At 34.4% G+C, this 14,588-nt stretch overlaps 1 protein-coding gene across 2 annotated transcripts in view; it reads left to right on the plus strand.

The window, feature by feature from the left end:
* The window catches only part of LOC133875368 (probable leucine-rich repeat receptor-like serine/threonine-protein kinase At3g14840), a 30,974-nt gene that overhangs the window by 14,993 nt on the left and 1,393 nt on the right, over window positions 1–14,588 (plus strand). Inside the window, exons 17-22 of one of the 2 annotated variants that reach the window (XM_062313482.1) lie at window positions 12,174–12,556; window positions 12,658–12,859; window positions 13,195–13,332; window positions 13,628–13,746; window positions 13,858–14,068; window positions 14,170–14,407. In XM_062313482.1, the coding sequence (XP_062169466.1) occupies window positions 12,174–12,556; window positions 12,658–12,859; window positions 13,195–13,332; window positions 13,628–13,746; window positions 13,858–14,068; window positions 14,170–14,407 (1,291 nt within the window). The remainder of the gene's footprint in view (window positions 1–12,173; window positions 12,557–12,657; window positions 12,860–13,194; window positions 13,333–13,627; window positions 13,747–13,857; window positions 14,069–14,169; window positions 14,408–14,588) is intronic. The other variant, XM_062313483.1, reaches the window with a different exon arrangement.

Genomic DNA, 14,588 nt, shown 5'->3' on the forward strand with positions numbered 1-14,588 from the left:
GTCGTAGTACTCCAAATATAAAGCCACTGGGTCTTCGTCGATATTAGCGGTACTTGCAACTAAAACATCAACATCTACACGGTCGTGTGATAGCCACGTCTGCATAAGTGGAGGTATGAGTCTACAAGCTCGGTAGTATAAAACTCACTAAGTTTTCATAATGAACCGACATTTAGTTCGTTTACCAAACGTTGACAATAACAGCTACTTGTAATAAACCATTTTTTTTCTTAAAATATCTAGTAGATGATAAAGTAAACACTGGTATTTTATAAGCAAATACCACGTAGTTGTGATCATATATACGCGCTCCAATCTCCCGCTTGGAAGCACATACATATAAACCTATTTAGCACATGCTATACATTTATACATCATATGACTCAACTATACTCATATACAAGGTTTCCGAATGTTTGAGAAATACGAGCATATGAATACATCTAAGCCCAACATCACGTGAAAACCATCATATGCAGCCTAGTTGTAACTATATACATATGTTTTGTTCCATTTAAACTGATTGGCATATTGATACATCTAGTATGAAATTCCACTTAATACATAACATAAAACATCATCATATAAAACTATGTCATGCATACTTTCTTGTACATATTTCTTTTACATTCTTTCTTTCTCATCACTCTGGAACTTGTCCTGACGGCTTCTAGGATATCCTTTCGTATACATACTTATCATCATGAGGGACTTGTCCCTAATTAGTGAGAGCTCGCAACTCACTCCTTTCGATGACTCGTCCTCCATAACATCATCATTAGGTTAACAACATTGAGGGCTCGCCTCCATGGACTTATCCATTAGTGTAATGCTAGGGAATTGTCCCGATACTTTAATCTCTTATGCACTTTTCTCATTCATGTTTATACTCATGCTTTATGCTATAAAATCATCTTATTTTCGCTTTCATAATCATGCATTGCTCAACAACATTTCACTTTCATACTTCACAAAACATAATATGAAATCCTTAACACATTAGCAAACTTGCAAAACATATTTCTTTTCTCAATCTCATAAACATTCTCAAAAGCTCATAAATCATCATCAACATCATATCTTAACATAATTCAATGTATCAAAAGTAGTCTTAAAACATATATTATCTCAAGATATCATTTGCTCGGGTTTAAGCAAATATAGCATTTTGCATATTATAAAACAACAAAACTTAGTATCTTTTCTTAATGAGTTGAATACTCACCACTGCATTATCACATTGCTTGACACATTAATAATAACACAACATTTCTAACTCTAATATCACACTTAAGTCTTGAATTGTACAAGAACTAAAACCCATGGAAAACCCAAAAATTTCTAGGGTTTCATTTGATAACCCATTTACTAAAAACAATAACCCATAAGATTATCTTAGGGTTTGACGCAAAAATCTACCAATTTAAAACCATTATTAAAAATCTAGGATTTTGGGTCTTACCTTGATTTCTCTCCAAAATGCAATCCAATGCTTGAAGGTTGTTTAGAATACTCTAAAATACACAAAACCTAGTGAAACTTGAGAGATAAAACTTAACCCCTCAAAAATCAACACAAATCTAGGAAAAACTAAGATTTCGGATTTACTTCAAACCAATCGGTGAAAAATGTAGATCTTGTAGCAAGGATCATGTTTCCGGTGTCGGATTTGAGTTTGAAATCTTCAATATTCTAAGATCTAAGGTTTGTGTCAAAACCCTAAGAAAGATAAGAGAGTAATCGTGTGAGAGACTCATAGAGAGACAAAAACGGGAGAAATGGTCTGGAAAGGGCTCGTTGATTTTTTAAAACGCAGCCTGTCCAGACGCATAAATGGCTCGTTTGGACACACGTATGTGAAATCGCAGACATGAACTCTTTGGGAAGCTTGTCTGGATACGGAAATTGTCCATTCGGACACGCGTATAAACCGGGCTTATTGGAAGCCCCGTCTGTAGGCCGTCCAGACACAGCAGCGGACACGCATTTTCTGCCTAACCTGTCTGGACACCAAATGGGTCCACCCAGACACGTGCCAAAAGGTGAACTGACTAACTAACCCATCCGGACACAGAATTGGTCCGTCCAGACGCACCACTCAAAAAATCAATTCTATAAGCTTTCTCAGTGTTTTTCTTGCATATTTACACGATTATTCACTGAGTTAGCCTAATTCATGTTTTTAACACTTAATTAACCTCTTGGACGTTACAAATAGGGAAGTGATCGTAGCACAATCTATGAATCCTTTTCTGGAAAAGACGTGGAAACTGGACATCCCAATCTGGAGAAACAAGAAACCTATCAATATGAGACCAAGAGGAAATCTCTTGATTATTAGACGACGTAAACGACCCTCCTGCAAGGGGAAGATCCATAAAACCCTACTCAGAAATAAAGTCTAAAAACTCTTTCATAGCGGAGCTAAGACGAACGTCTCTTGATTTAACAGGAAAGCGAGTGACATTGAAACCACCTCCAATGCACAAGGGCAACTCCCACCAAGAAATAGAGTCAACCAACTCCTCCCAGAGAGACTTTTTGATTATGTCATTATTAGGACCATAGACCCTCACGAAGGACCAAGAAAATTCATCAACTACACTTCTAAAAGACCAGGCAACGACAAACTCTCCTACATACACATCTATCTTTTCTACAATCCTCCTATCCCACATAAGCAAAATACCACCGAAAGCCCCACAAGAGGCTAAATAATACCAATCAACAAAGTGACAACCCCACAAGCTTCTCACAATGTTGTTAGAGATAATCTCCAATTTAGTTTCTTGCAAGCAAATAATGTTTGACTTCCATTGCCTAATAAGATTCCTAATTGTCAACCGCTTGCCGCCATCATTTAACCCTCTAACATTCCAAGAAAAAATTTCAGGCTTCATAACAAGCCTCTATGCACCCTCCCATTACTCCTACCACGAGAAGCGTTGCCAGAATGTGCATCATAATTAATAGAACAAGCTAACATATTCATTTCCCCTGTACCTTTGTTAGAGCACTCCCATCAGTCTCTCCCGTACCTTTGTTAGAGCACTCCCATCAGTTTCCTTATATTAGTTCCCTTCCCTATATTTAGGAAAAATCTTATAAAAAAAACACCAAAAATTGACCCACAATAGATACCCTAATTTTACATATTTTGGTTGGGTAGCACTGTAGCTTTACAATCACTTTTTTTAATGGAAAAAATGAGTCTCTTTCTCTCACCTTCACGCATCCCCATATAAGAAAAATAGTTGGGATACTGCTGGGAGTGCTCTTACTCAAATTCTAGCTAGGACCCGCTTCCTTCTCATAATTTCTTGCTACAACATCCTCAAACAGGCTTGAAAGCCTTCCTTCAATTCCATCGCACGAATGCCCAACTAAGTGATTGAACTCCCGAACTAAATGCAATACCTAATCTCCTTATGACTCAATACATTTTTCAAATCACTTTTATTGGTGACCCTGACTTTGTGGCTCAGTGCCTCAAGCTATTGGACTCGCATTTTCGAAAACATTTTCTCCGCGCAATTTCGGTCTTAAGATTGTTTTTGAGTTGCCTTACCTATATTGTGTTTTTTATTTCTTATTGTAATCTGTTTGTCATGTATCTATAAAAATAAATAAATAAATGCAATACCCAATCCGAAGAGCGCTTTCCCAGACTTCCCCTAATAATTATCCGCTAGACAGCAAGACAATGGAGTAGTTCCTCCTCCGGAAACAAATCCAAATCCATACAATTCCTTTGCCCCAAGTCAGAGGTCTTGGGAGGGGTGTGAGTAGAGACAGCCACCACAGGATTCTACGAAGGGCTCTGAGGTCTAAGAATGGGGACAGGCTGCACGGCACACAGCACAGAACCACCGGGAGAGGCATCCGAAGAATCCAGCCAAGCCCAAACAAAGCTGCACTAGATATCACCAAGGCTATATCGGTTGAAACCATTGGCGTTTCTGAGCCCAGGACTAGCTTTGGCAGAGGTTGAAACTCGACCAAGGGATCTGACCTAGAAGCCTTGTCGGCAGGATGTGACCCAGAAGCTAGCTCTGGCTGAGGAAAAGAGATCACTAGAATAAGAACTCCAGAAAAAGGAGGCGGCGCGACGAAAAACCGAGCCACTGGCATCCTCTGGCTTTGTCGGAGACGACCCAACACCACCAGACCCCTTCGCCGGAACCAAGCCTTCCACCGATAACACAACGACAAGATCTGACCCTGAAATCAAGTCCGGTGGAGGAAGAGAGTCAGCGTATGTACCGATAGAGGAGCTCACAGGAACAGAAACACCGGAAAATGGAGGCGACAAGACACGAACTGAGCCACCGGCATCCTCTGGCCTTTCCAGAGACGACCCGACAACCCCAATACCACCATTCCCCATCGCCAAGACTAAACCCTTCACCGGTAGCACAACCGGCACCGCAGACCCTTTGAACACTCCAGGCTTCAGAACGTGTAGGGAGGTGCGATTTGGGCTTAGGGAATTTTTTCTGAGCCCAACGCTTTTTCCACTTCTTACGCCCAACACCTTTGGGTTTAAAGCCAGGCCCACACATTTTAGCCTTTCAAGGACACTAATCAGAGCTCGGTCCACCTCAGCCTTTAAATTCATGAGATGGCCCTACCACCCAAATGGCAAGCAAGTAGGCATGTATACGAGCCGAGCTTGGACGAGTAGTGCTTGTCCAAGCTCGGCTCGTGGAGAATGTTCATAAGCTCGAGCTCGTGACGGGTATTGAATGTTGAGCTTGGCTCGGCTCGGCAAGAGTAAATTCTTGTCCAAGCTCGAGCTCGAGCTCGGTTTTTTGACAGGGCACTCGACTCGCCCGGCTTGTGAGATACTGCAGCGTAGCATTCCGGCTCGTCCTCCTCGAGCGTCAACGGCCCTTTCTTCAGCCCCACCTTGCTGTAGCACGACGTCGTCGTCGTCGGCTTGCCAGTGACTGTCGCCAACCCAGACCTACCTCCTGCCTTTGCTGATGCCTGCTTTAGTGCTTTGAAAGGCAAAAATGAGAGGAATCCTTCACAACTCGGAAGCTGTAAGAGGAAGAAAGAAATGAAGAAGGAGAACGGAATAGAAAGGAGAAGGAAAGATAAAAGAAGAAAGAAACAGGAGCGAAGACGTGTGTGAAGTGGATTGAAATGACTGAGGCAGTAGACAGCTGGCTTGATTTAGAAGAGTCCGGAAACTTAAGGAAACACACAGTTTAAGGGCATAAAACGCGGTTTTGTAGAAAGAGTATAATTGTTTGCAAAAAAAAATTCAGACATTTAATTTATTACAAAAAAAAAAAAAAATTCAGACATTTGAAAGTCGCTCCGCACAGTCCTCGGTAATGTGCAGCCTGACGCAACAGTGCATTGTCACTGTCTAAGACTGGTGGCTATAAAATCAGAAGCGGGTCTCATTAATTCTGCACAGAGAAACAGCAAAACATGACCTGTGGGTCCCCTACTCTTTCATGTTTACACACATGCACCTCTCTTTTCATTTCTTCTTATTTGGAGACGCCAGATTCACCCAAGGGAAAATGATATCCCTTTTAAATATGCATGTTTTTATGCAACATGGGCACATTTGACTTTTATTGTATTATCATAAAAATAGGAGGGGGGTCTCACAAATAGGACCATGTTGGGTCCTCGAACCAAAACTAACACGTAAGAGTTGAGAATTCAGAAACTATTATCAATAAGCCTATAATTTAATTAAAAAATTATTATTTATATTTAAAAATAATTAACTCTAACTTATAAGTTACATATTATCATATAATATTATGATATTGACCGGACCGGCTTAATATATTGTGAAAACTTAGTCAATAATTTTAAATGATACCTTTTACATTTAATAATTTTTTTTAAAAAAATTATAATACATTTATATATAAAACTAATTTTTTTCACCTGTGAGATAAAACTTTATCATATTGATAGTAATAAATTTGTTAGAAATTCCTTTTTAGATTCAATTAATTTTTTTATTATTTTATTTTTAACGTTTTTCATATCCAATGCATATTTTTAGCTAACATTTATAAATAAAAATTTTATACAAATGAATAATTGAACCTAATTTATCAAAAAGAGCTTCATTTCATAACAAGATAATCTAACATTAAACATAATATTGTTTTATAAAATAAAAATAAAAAAATGTAAAATGTATTGTTTACGAGTAATAACAGGCCTCTATTACATAATTACGTCCTTAATAGTAATTTGCTTATTTAAGTTTTATTGACAAAAATAATATAATACTATTTTATCAAAATTAAAAAATAAAGTGGGGCTATTAAAACAGCAAAAATAAAAAAACCTTTTTAAAATGATTGAACTATTGCTAGCATGCCTAAGCCTCCAAATCCTTCTTCCGTCAACTTTATACTGTTTCCACTTTCCATCACTTCAGTCCACTTCACGTCACGCACATCTTTGGCTCTTTGCACTGCTCGATGCTACTACCCGAACATTCAAACTCAAACCCAAAGGACCGCCTGCTATTCTCTTCTTCTTATTTTTCTTTCCTCTTATGAAGACTTACGGTGCGAGAGATTTTTGAAAGGGGAAGCAGAGAGGCCGACGTGAGAGCTGGCTGTGGTCAAGCGGGTACTTTCTGACTATCGGGGAAGAGAGTTATTTTGGTAATTTGCTAGAGAGACGTTGATTTGTGTGTTTGTCTATGTGGGAGTTCTAGAGTCGCCCAATGGACAATAATTTTTTTTACAAAATTATTGTGTTCCCAAACATGTAATGGTTGGATTTTCTATATGGGAGTTGTAGAGTCTGTAGAGAGATAAATCACTTTTCTCTTTTGAAAAATCGTGTTTATGAGCCTTAACTGTTGGTATTTCCGGGGGAGAAATAAAGCACTTTTATTTTTAGATTTTTTTTTTTTTTTACCAAAATCGCTTTGTGTATTGTAATTGGGCCTTCTTTTTTTTTTTTTTTCTTTTTTTCTTTTTTTTTTCTTTTTTTTTTCTCCCTCACGTGATTGCAAAAAAAAAAAAAAAAAGTAGGCCTTTTTTTTTTTTTTTTTTTTTTTTAAATACAAATATAAATTTTATCATGGGGCATTCTTCCCCTGTGGGCTTAGGCGACTGCCTAAGTCGCCTAAGGGTAGAGCTGAGCCTGGATATTGATATAATTATACATTTATATTTAATTAATTGATCTGTTAAATTTTATACTTAAGCTAAAAGTATCAAGTATATATCAAAGTTATTTAAGTAATTATCTAAGTAACTAGATACTTAATCCTTATATTAATTACTTAGTGTGAATTGTATATTTATGAGTTATGAGTCATGACTCATGACTTGTGTAGTTATGTGACTATGTCATTATGTGGCTATAATAATTTATTGTTATAGCTTAATTTTTAATTATACATAGTTATGAATTATGATTCACATTATATGATATGAAATTATTTATAATATGATATGAAAATTATGAATCATACTTATCATAACTTTCTAGATGGTGCGTTTGGTTCGTAATAATATTCAATATTCGAACCGGGTTTTTATTCAAAAACCCATACCCGGATCCAAGTTGAATAAAACCCATGGGTCACTTGAATAAAGTTTGAATAGTTTGAATAAACCCATCATATATTTATTATTATTATTCTTTACCATACCAATCATTATACACAACTTTTCATACAATCCAATCATTTCCAATCATTTTATACTATTATAAAACACTTTTTTAAAACCCATAATATATTTTTTATTATTATTTTTTACCATACCAATCATTATACACAACTTTTCATACAATCCAATCATTTCCAATCACTTTATACTATTATAAAACATTTTTTTTCCAATCTTTCAAATTCAACACCCAAACACATATTCAAAAGAATCTAAAATTATATTCAACATCCAAACACATTTTCATTGCCTTGAAATCCGTAATCAAATTCAGAATATTATTCATATTCGAAATATTCGATACCCAAACGCACCATAATAATAATATTTATATTATATAATATAACTAGATAAACATTATCATTATAATTTAGATACATAGGAGATTGGACCATATGATTATTATGAATCATACTTATCTTAACTTCCCTAGTATCTAACGGTCCTAACTTTTAAGATTTAGTATCAAGTATGTATCAAAATTATCTAAGTAACTAGATACTTAATCATCATAATTTATATTAGTTACTTAATGTGAATTGTATACTTATGATTTATGTAGTTATATCGTTATAAGTTGTGTGACTATGTCATTATGTGGCTATAATAATTTATTGTTATAGCTTAATTTTTAATTATCTATAGTTATGAATTATGATTAATATCATATGATATAAGTATTGTTGATATGATTATTACATTATACATTGTGACATATGACATGAGATTTAATATCATATAAATTGTTAAATCATAGTTAAATTTAATCAAATGAATTGTTATATCATATCACCTATTGTTGTTAGATCATAGTACATTGTTAAAACTTAAATCACACTTAATTATACAATTATACAAAATAAGTATTGTTGATATGATTCTTACATTATATAATAAGGATATAATGTGTCATGTCACCTAAAATTTAATATCATATAAATTGTTAGATCATATGCATTTCATATAAATTCTAGTGATTATACATATGATCATATAATCTAATGGTATAAATTATAATGATTATACTTAATTTGTGATTAGAAGAAACATGTTGATTTTTAATTTGATGTTTTTACTATTGGTAGTGTTGTTGTATAGTAAATAATTTTGACTTTGTGATTCATGTGTTAAATATGAAATGATATTTGTAAGAATGCCGTGATCATATGATTATTACACTATACATTGTGCCATATGACATGAGATTTAATATCATATAAATTGTTAGATCATACTTAAATTTAATAAAATGAATTGTTAGATCATAGTATATTGTTAGAACTTTTGATCACACTTGATTATACAATGATACAAAATAAGTATTGTTAATATCATTATTACATTATACATTGTGCCATATGACATGAGATTTAATATCATATAAATTGTTAGATCATATTTAAATTTAATCAAATAAATTGTTAAATCATATCACCCAGTTATTGTTGTTAGATCATAGTACATTGCTAAAACTTTGATCACACTTAATTATATAATGTTACAAAATAAGTATTATTGATATCATTATTGCATTATATAATAAAGATATAATGTGATATATCACATAAGATTTAATATCATATAAATTGTTAGATCATATGCATTTCATATAAATTCTAGTAATAATACATATGATCATATGTACTTGCGGAACAAGCCTTTTCTAGATGATTTTATAAAAGATTTATGATTTCTCTCTCTCTCTCTCTCTCTCTCTCTCTCTCTCTCTCTCTATATATATATATATATATATGAATTCTAATAATTATACTTAATTTGTGATTATAAGAAACACATTGTTAATTTTATTGCTAATCAATTGATTAATTTGAGATTATATCAATTACATTGTCATTGTATATGATATGATTATTTGAATAATACGATTAAGTATCAAAATTTTCATTAAATCATATGATTAATAATTTATTGTTAATTCAATAATCATTAGATATTTAATTATTAGATTTAGAGTCTTGAATCTTGATCTCTTAGATCATATAAGATATAATCATACTAATTATCTTTTATAATTAAATTATATATTATATAGATACTTATAGATATAACTAATAATTATATATTGTATAACAATAAATAAATAAATAATTATTGTTAATTAATAAGTGATAAAATAAATAAGTTATTTTTTTATCAATATATATGCATATATTTATTAATAAATATGTATATTAATAAATATATACGAGTCGAGCTAATAAGCGAGCCGAGCCTTTTTACGGATATGTTCGCGAACTTTAAACGAGCGAGCCGGGTTTTACACGGGTATGTATCGTTTAATAATCGAGTATAGTTTCGTGTCCACAAATAGCTCATTTAATAACCGAGTCGCGCACGAGCTGAGCCTTATCGAGCCGAGCCCGAGCGAGCTCACGGGTAGCTTTGCTTCGTTTACATCCCTGCAAGCAAGCTTGCATTGAGCAGTAGAACCAAGCTATGTGTCAGACTGAGACGGTGCCATCACGTTCTCTCAAGCACAACGGTCCTTACCCAGTGGTTCCCCTGACCTCCCCATCGTCTTCTCCGCTTCCGAGGGGCTGGCCGCTGAAAGTAGGACCTCCGCATAAGATGGCGCAAGATCTTTGCCAAACAACCCAGTCCCTCTGGTAATAGTATATCTCTGGACCAGCCCTTGCTCAACCAATTTCCCAGACTTCCTTAGCACCGACGACGAAGGAACAAGCCGAGACCTAACTGAAGCTATAAGAAAAACAATAACCTTACCCAACTCAGCGGCAAAACGGCTCTAGCCCCGCCCTTCACGGCCCTCGGGAATCAAAATGATCCCTCTCTGGCCACCCACAGCATAGACTGCCACCTCAAAGAATCTGTCGACTGGATTACTCCGTAACAAGGGATGAACAATGGTTAATTGGATAGTATGTGGGTGTGTATGGTGTGATAGTAAAGTATTCGAGATACCCTGAACCTCTTAATGTTAGAATTATTCAAAGAATCCTAAAAAACTCCCAAACAACTACAAGAACTATCTAATAATTTTCTTCTTAATATTATTTCATTCTTCAATACCCTATTTATTGGGTTACAAAGCTGGAAATACGAAAAAGATAAATAAATAAATATTACATAAATATTATTAAACCTAATGGGATAATTAATTCCTTTATTTCCTTTCGAATAGAAAACCTAACCTAATGGGATATAATTCTCTTAAATTAGGGATTCTTGCTTTATGAGCAAGAATCCAAATCCTTAAATATATTTTATTTAGTCATTGAGTCATAATATATAATTTCATGAATGCCCTCTCACATAACCCTAGCCCTTAGGTACGTAACATACCACATCTCCTAACAAGGAGAACTTTCGACCCCTCCCTATAAGAATTCACAAACTCCTTATCCCCTCTCCATTATCAAAGCCAACCATACTAAGTATGAGCTCCCAAAAACACCAACCCAAAGAAACTCCTCATTTCTTCCACCCTTACCACCGAGGCTCTTTCTACCGCCGAAAACACAAAAGTTTTAGCCTCCACAAAACACCACCTCCCCATTTGACGGATCAGCATGAAAGATACATAAGTTTTCTTTTCTACATGAATGATAGTATTGTTACCGATTGTACTACATCAACTGGAAAGGTGACTTATATAAATGATGTAGGTTGTTAGAATATTAATTAAATGATTAAATTTACATTTTTTTTTTATCAGTTTAAACTTTTTATATCTGAGCCAAAAGTCCTGAATTTGAACAATGTCTTCGCCATTTCCTATTAATTTGAGATTTTGAAATAAGTGGTTGATATGAAAATTTTATTTATAGATCCTACTTTCATATTTAAGTTTTAGGATTCTCCGCTGATAAATAGTTTTGCGGTTCTTAAACATTGTGAAAATTGTGATGCTATATTATAGAAACACAATTTTACTATAACTAAGAACTTGCAAATTTGGGATGGTTAGAAGGCATGTCTCTAAAAAAGAAAAAAAGAAAATCATTGCTAATGCTTTTGCATTTGGTATAACTTTTCCTAATTTTTCTCAATTGTTTTTGTTCACCAATTTCTCATAAATTTTTAGACTTTAGCATGCATGCACCAATAAATGAAATGTGTGAGCTAGCAGTACCAATAAACGATGCATCAGGCTTTGCCTAAGAATGCATCAGGCTTTGCCTAATAATGCATCAGGCTTGAACAAATGATGGCTGGAATCCACCTGTGGCCTCCTACATAGTTGTCTAGCTGGATCTAATAATGTTTATAAGTTTATTTTTAAAAGGGAAGGTGAAGATATAATCGATCACATATTTATTATAGTCTTAGTCAAAATTGTTAAAACTGTATTGTGTGAGTGAGTAGTACCAATAAATGACTTGTTTCATTTGTCGAAATTGTGTACCAACTCATCCTTTCCTCTCTCACTTGAAAGTAGTGTAGATTTCTTCCTTCTCTGTTTTGATGAATATCAACTTGAAAGTAGTTGTTACTAATCTTTTGTTGCTTTTATCCCAGAATCAAACAATCTTTATATAAATTGTGGTGGACAAACAGTAACTATAAATGGAAGTACTATATATTATGAAGATGCTGATACAGATTCAAGTGGAGCTTCACACCTCCACCAGAATTCAAACAGCTGGGCATTTAGCAGCACTGGTAACTTCATGGATAATGGTGACGATGACACTTATATTGTGTCAAATTCATCCAGGCTCTCTATGACCAACCCTGAATTGTACATGAATGCACGCCTTTCTCCTATTTCTCTTACTTATTATGCTTTTTGTTTGAGAAATGGAAATTACAAAGTAAACCTCCATTTTGCGGAGATAATGTTCACTGATGACAAAACATATAGAAGCTTGGGAAGGCGTATATTTGATATTTACATTCAGGTAGTTATTACAATATACTTCCACTTTCATCAAGCAATTTTCAATTACTCAAGTAGGTTCTAGCATGAAAGGGTTGACATAAATGGATTATAATATTGTAGGGAGAGTTGGTATTGAAGGATTTCAACATTGTAAAAGAGGCTGGTGGAGTGGGTAAGGCAGTTATAAAAACTTTTACAGCAGCTGTGAATAATAATAATACCTTGGAGATTCGTTTCTACTGGGCTGGGAAGGGCACAACTGATATCCCGAACAAAGGAGTCTATGGTCCTCTTATTTCAGCTATTTCTGTGGTTAATTCTGGTAGGTTTTATGTTTTATGAATTTGTTTTAACTCTAATGGTTTGAAAGTGAACCTTCCCCAGACTTACTTATATCTGAGCATTTAAACGAGCACGATGCTAATTATATTTTATTAATTTCCTTAAAGTATTTGAGTTGAACCTTTTAATTTGTTTATGGTATCATAGATCGATGTATTTGTCTTTTTTGTCCACATTTTATGATTTTATTTTATATTTTTTCAGTTTGATGTGTACTACTTCAGGAAATGATATTCAAAAATCATATTGATGAATAAGAGAATGAAATCCTGTTCTTGTTTATTTTCATTATAACTCTTACGTTTTTTCTTCAAGCCGATTATATATCAGAAAATGGAACTAGTATATCTCTGGGTGCAATGGTCGGGATTGTCGTTGCTGGAGCTTTTGTTATATTTGCAATTGGTATCGTCGGGTGGAAATGTCGTGAACAGAAAAATAAGATGGAACAAGGTATTTGCAAGGAAATTAATATTGTTATTATATAGATAAATATTTATTTTTGATATGTTCTTTGGATTCTTTTTTTTGTTTAGTTTATATTTTTTTCCCCATTGAGCACTTTGCATGTGTTCAATGGAAATTTTAGATTATCTCCAAACCCTAATTCTTTCAAGTGGAAACAGCTCACTTACTCATCATCTATTTGGTTACAATATGCTTTAAAATGTGTCAAACTATGAGGAATGTCAAGAATTTTGCAATTTTCTTAGACATGCTTTCATATCTGACTTGGTATCTTCCTCAGATTTAAAGGGTTTGAACTTGCAAACTGGTACATTCACCTTAAGGCAAATCAAAGCTGCAACAAACAACTTCGATGCTGCAAATAAAATTGGAGAAGGTGGTTTTGGTTCTGTTTATAAGGTATTTGTAGAATAAATAGTTTCTTTTCATTGAATCTCTCTTATTGTAGTTCTTTCTTTTTGAAGTGTTCCTTACTCATATATGACAAAATTTTATGTTTCCCAATTGCAGGGCCTTCTGTCAGATGGCACCATAATTGCAGTCAAACAGCTCTCTTCCAAATCAAAGCAAGGAAATCGTGAGTTTGTGAATGAGATAGGCATGATTTCTGCTTTGCAACACCCTCATCTTGTTAAGCTCTATGGATGCTGTATTGAAGGAAATCAATTGTTGCTAGTATACGAGTACATGGAAAATAATAGTCTCGCTCGTGCTTTGTTTGGTAAACTTTTACCTTCACGAACTTAATTGTTTTTGTTATGTATTTTTTGTAATTGGCGTGCCCATCATTTATTGTTTTTTTATTAATTGGATTGATTAAAGGGCCAGAAGAATATGGGTTGAAATTGGATTGGCCAATGAGACAAAAGATTTGTGTTGGTATAGCAAGAGGTTTGGCCTTTCTCCATGAAGAATCGACACTGAAGATTGTTCATAGAGACATCAAGGCTACTAATGTCTTGCTTGATAAAAATCTCAACCCAAAGATATCTGACTTTGGTTTGGCCAAGCTTGATGAAGAGGATAATACCCACATAAGCACCCGAGTTGCTGGAACTTAGTGAGTTGCTCTATATCAATTTAATGTCACAATGTTTTGTATTATCTTTTTTCTTGTTTCTATGTGATGCCAGTAGACTAAAAGAAAGAGAGAACAAAAAGAAAATTGAAAAGGAAAATGTTATTTGCACTACACTAACACAATAGGGGCACAACACCCCCTCACATGGGGGTGGCCCTGT

This window comes from Alnus glutinosa, chromosome 8, assembly GCF_958979055.1.
Source record: "Alnus glutinosa chromosome 8, dhAlnGlut1.1, whole genome shotgun sequence".
NCBI lineage: Eukaryota > Viridiplantae > Streptophyta > Magnoliopsida > Fagales > Betulaceae > Alnus > Alnus glutinosa.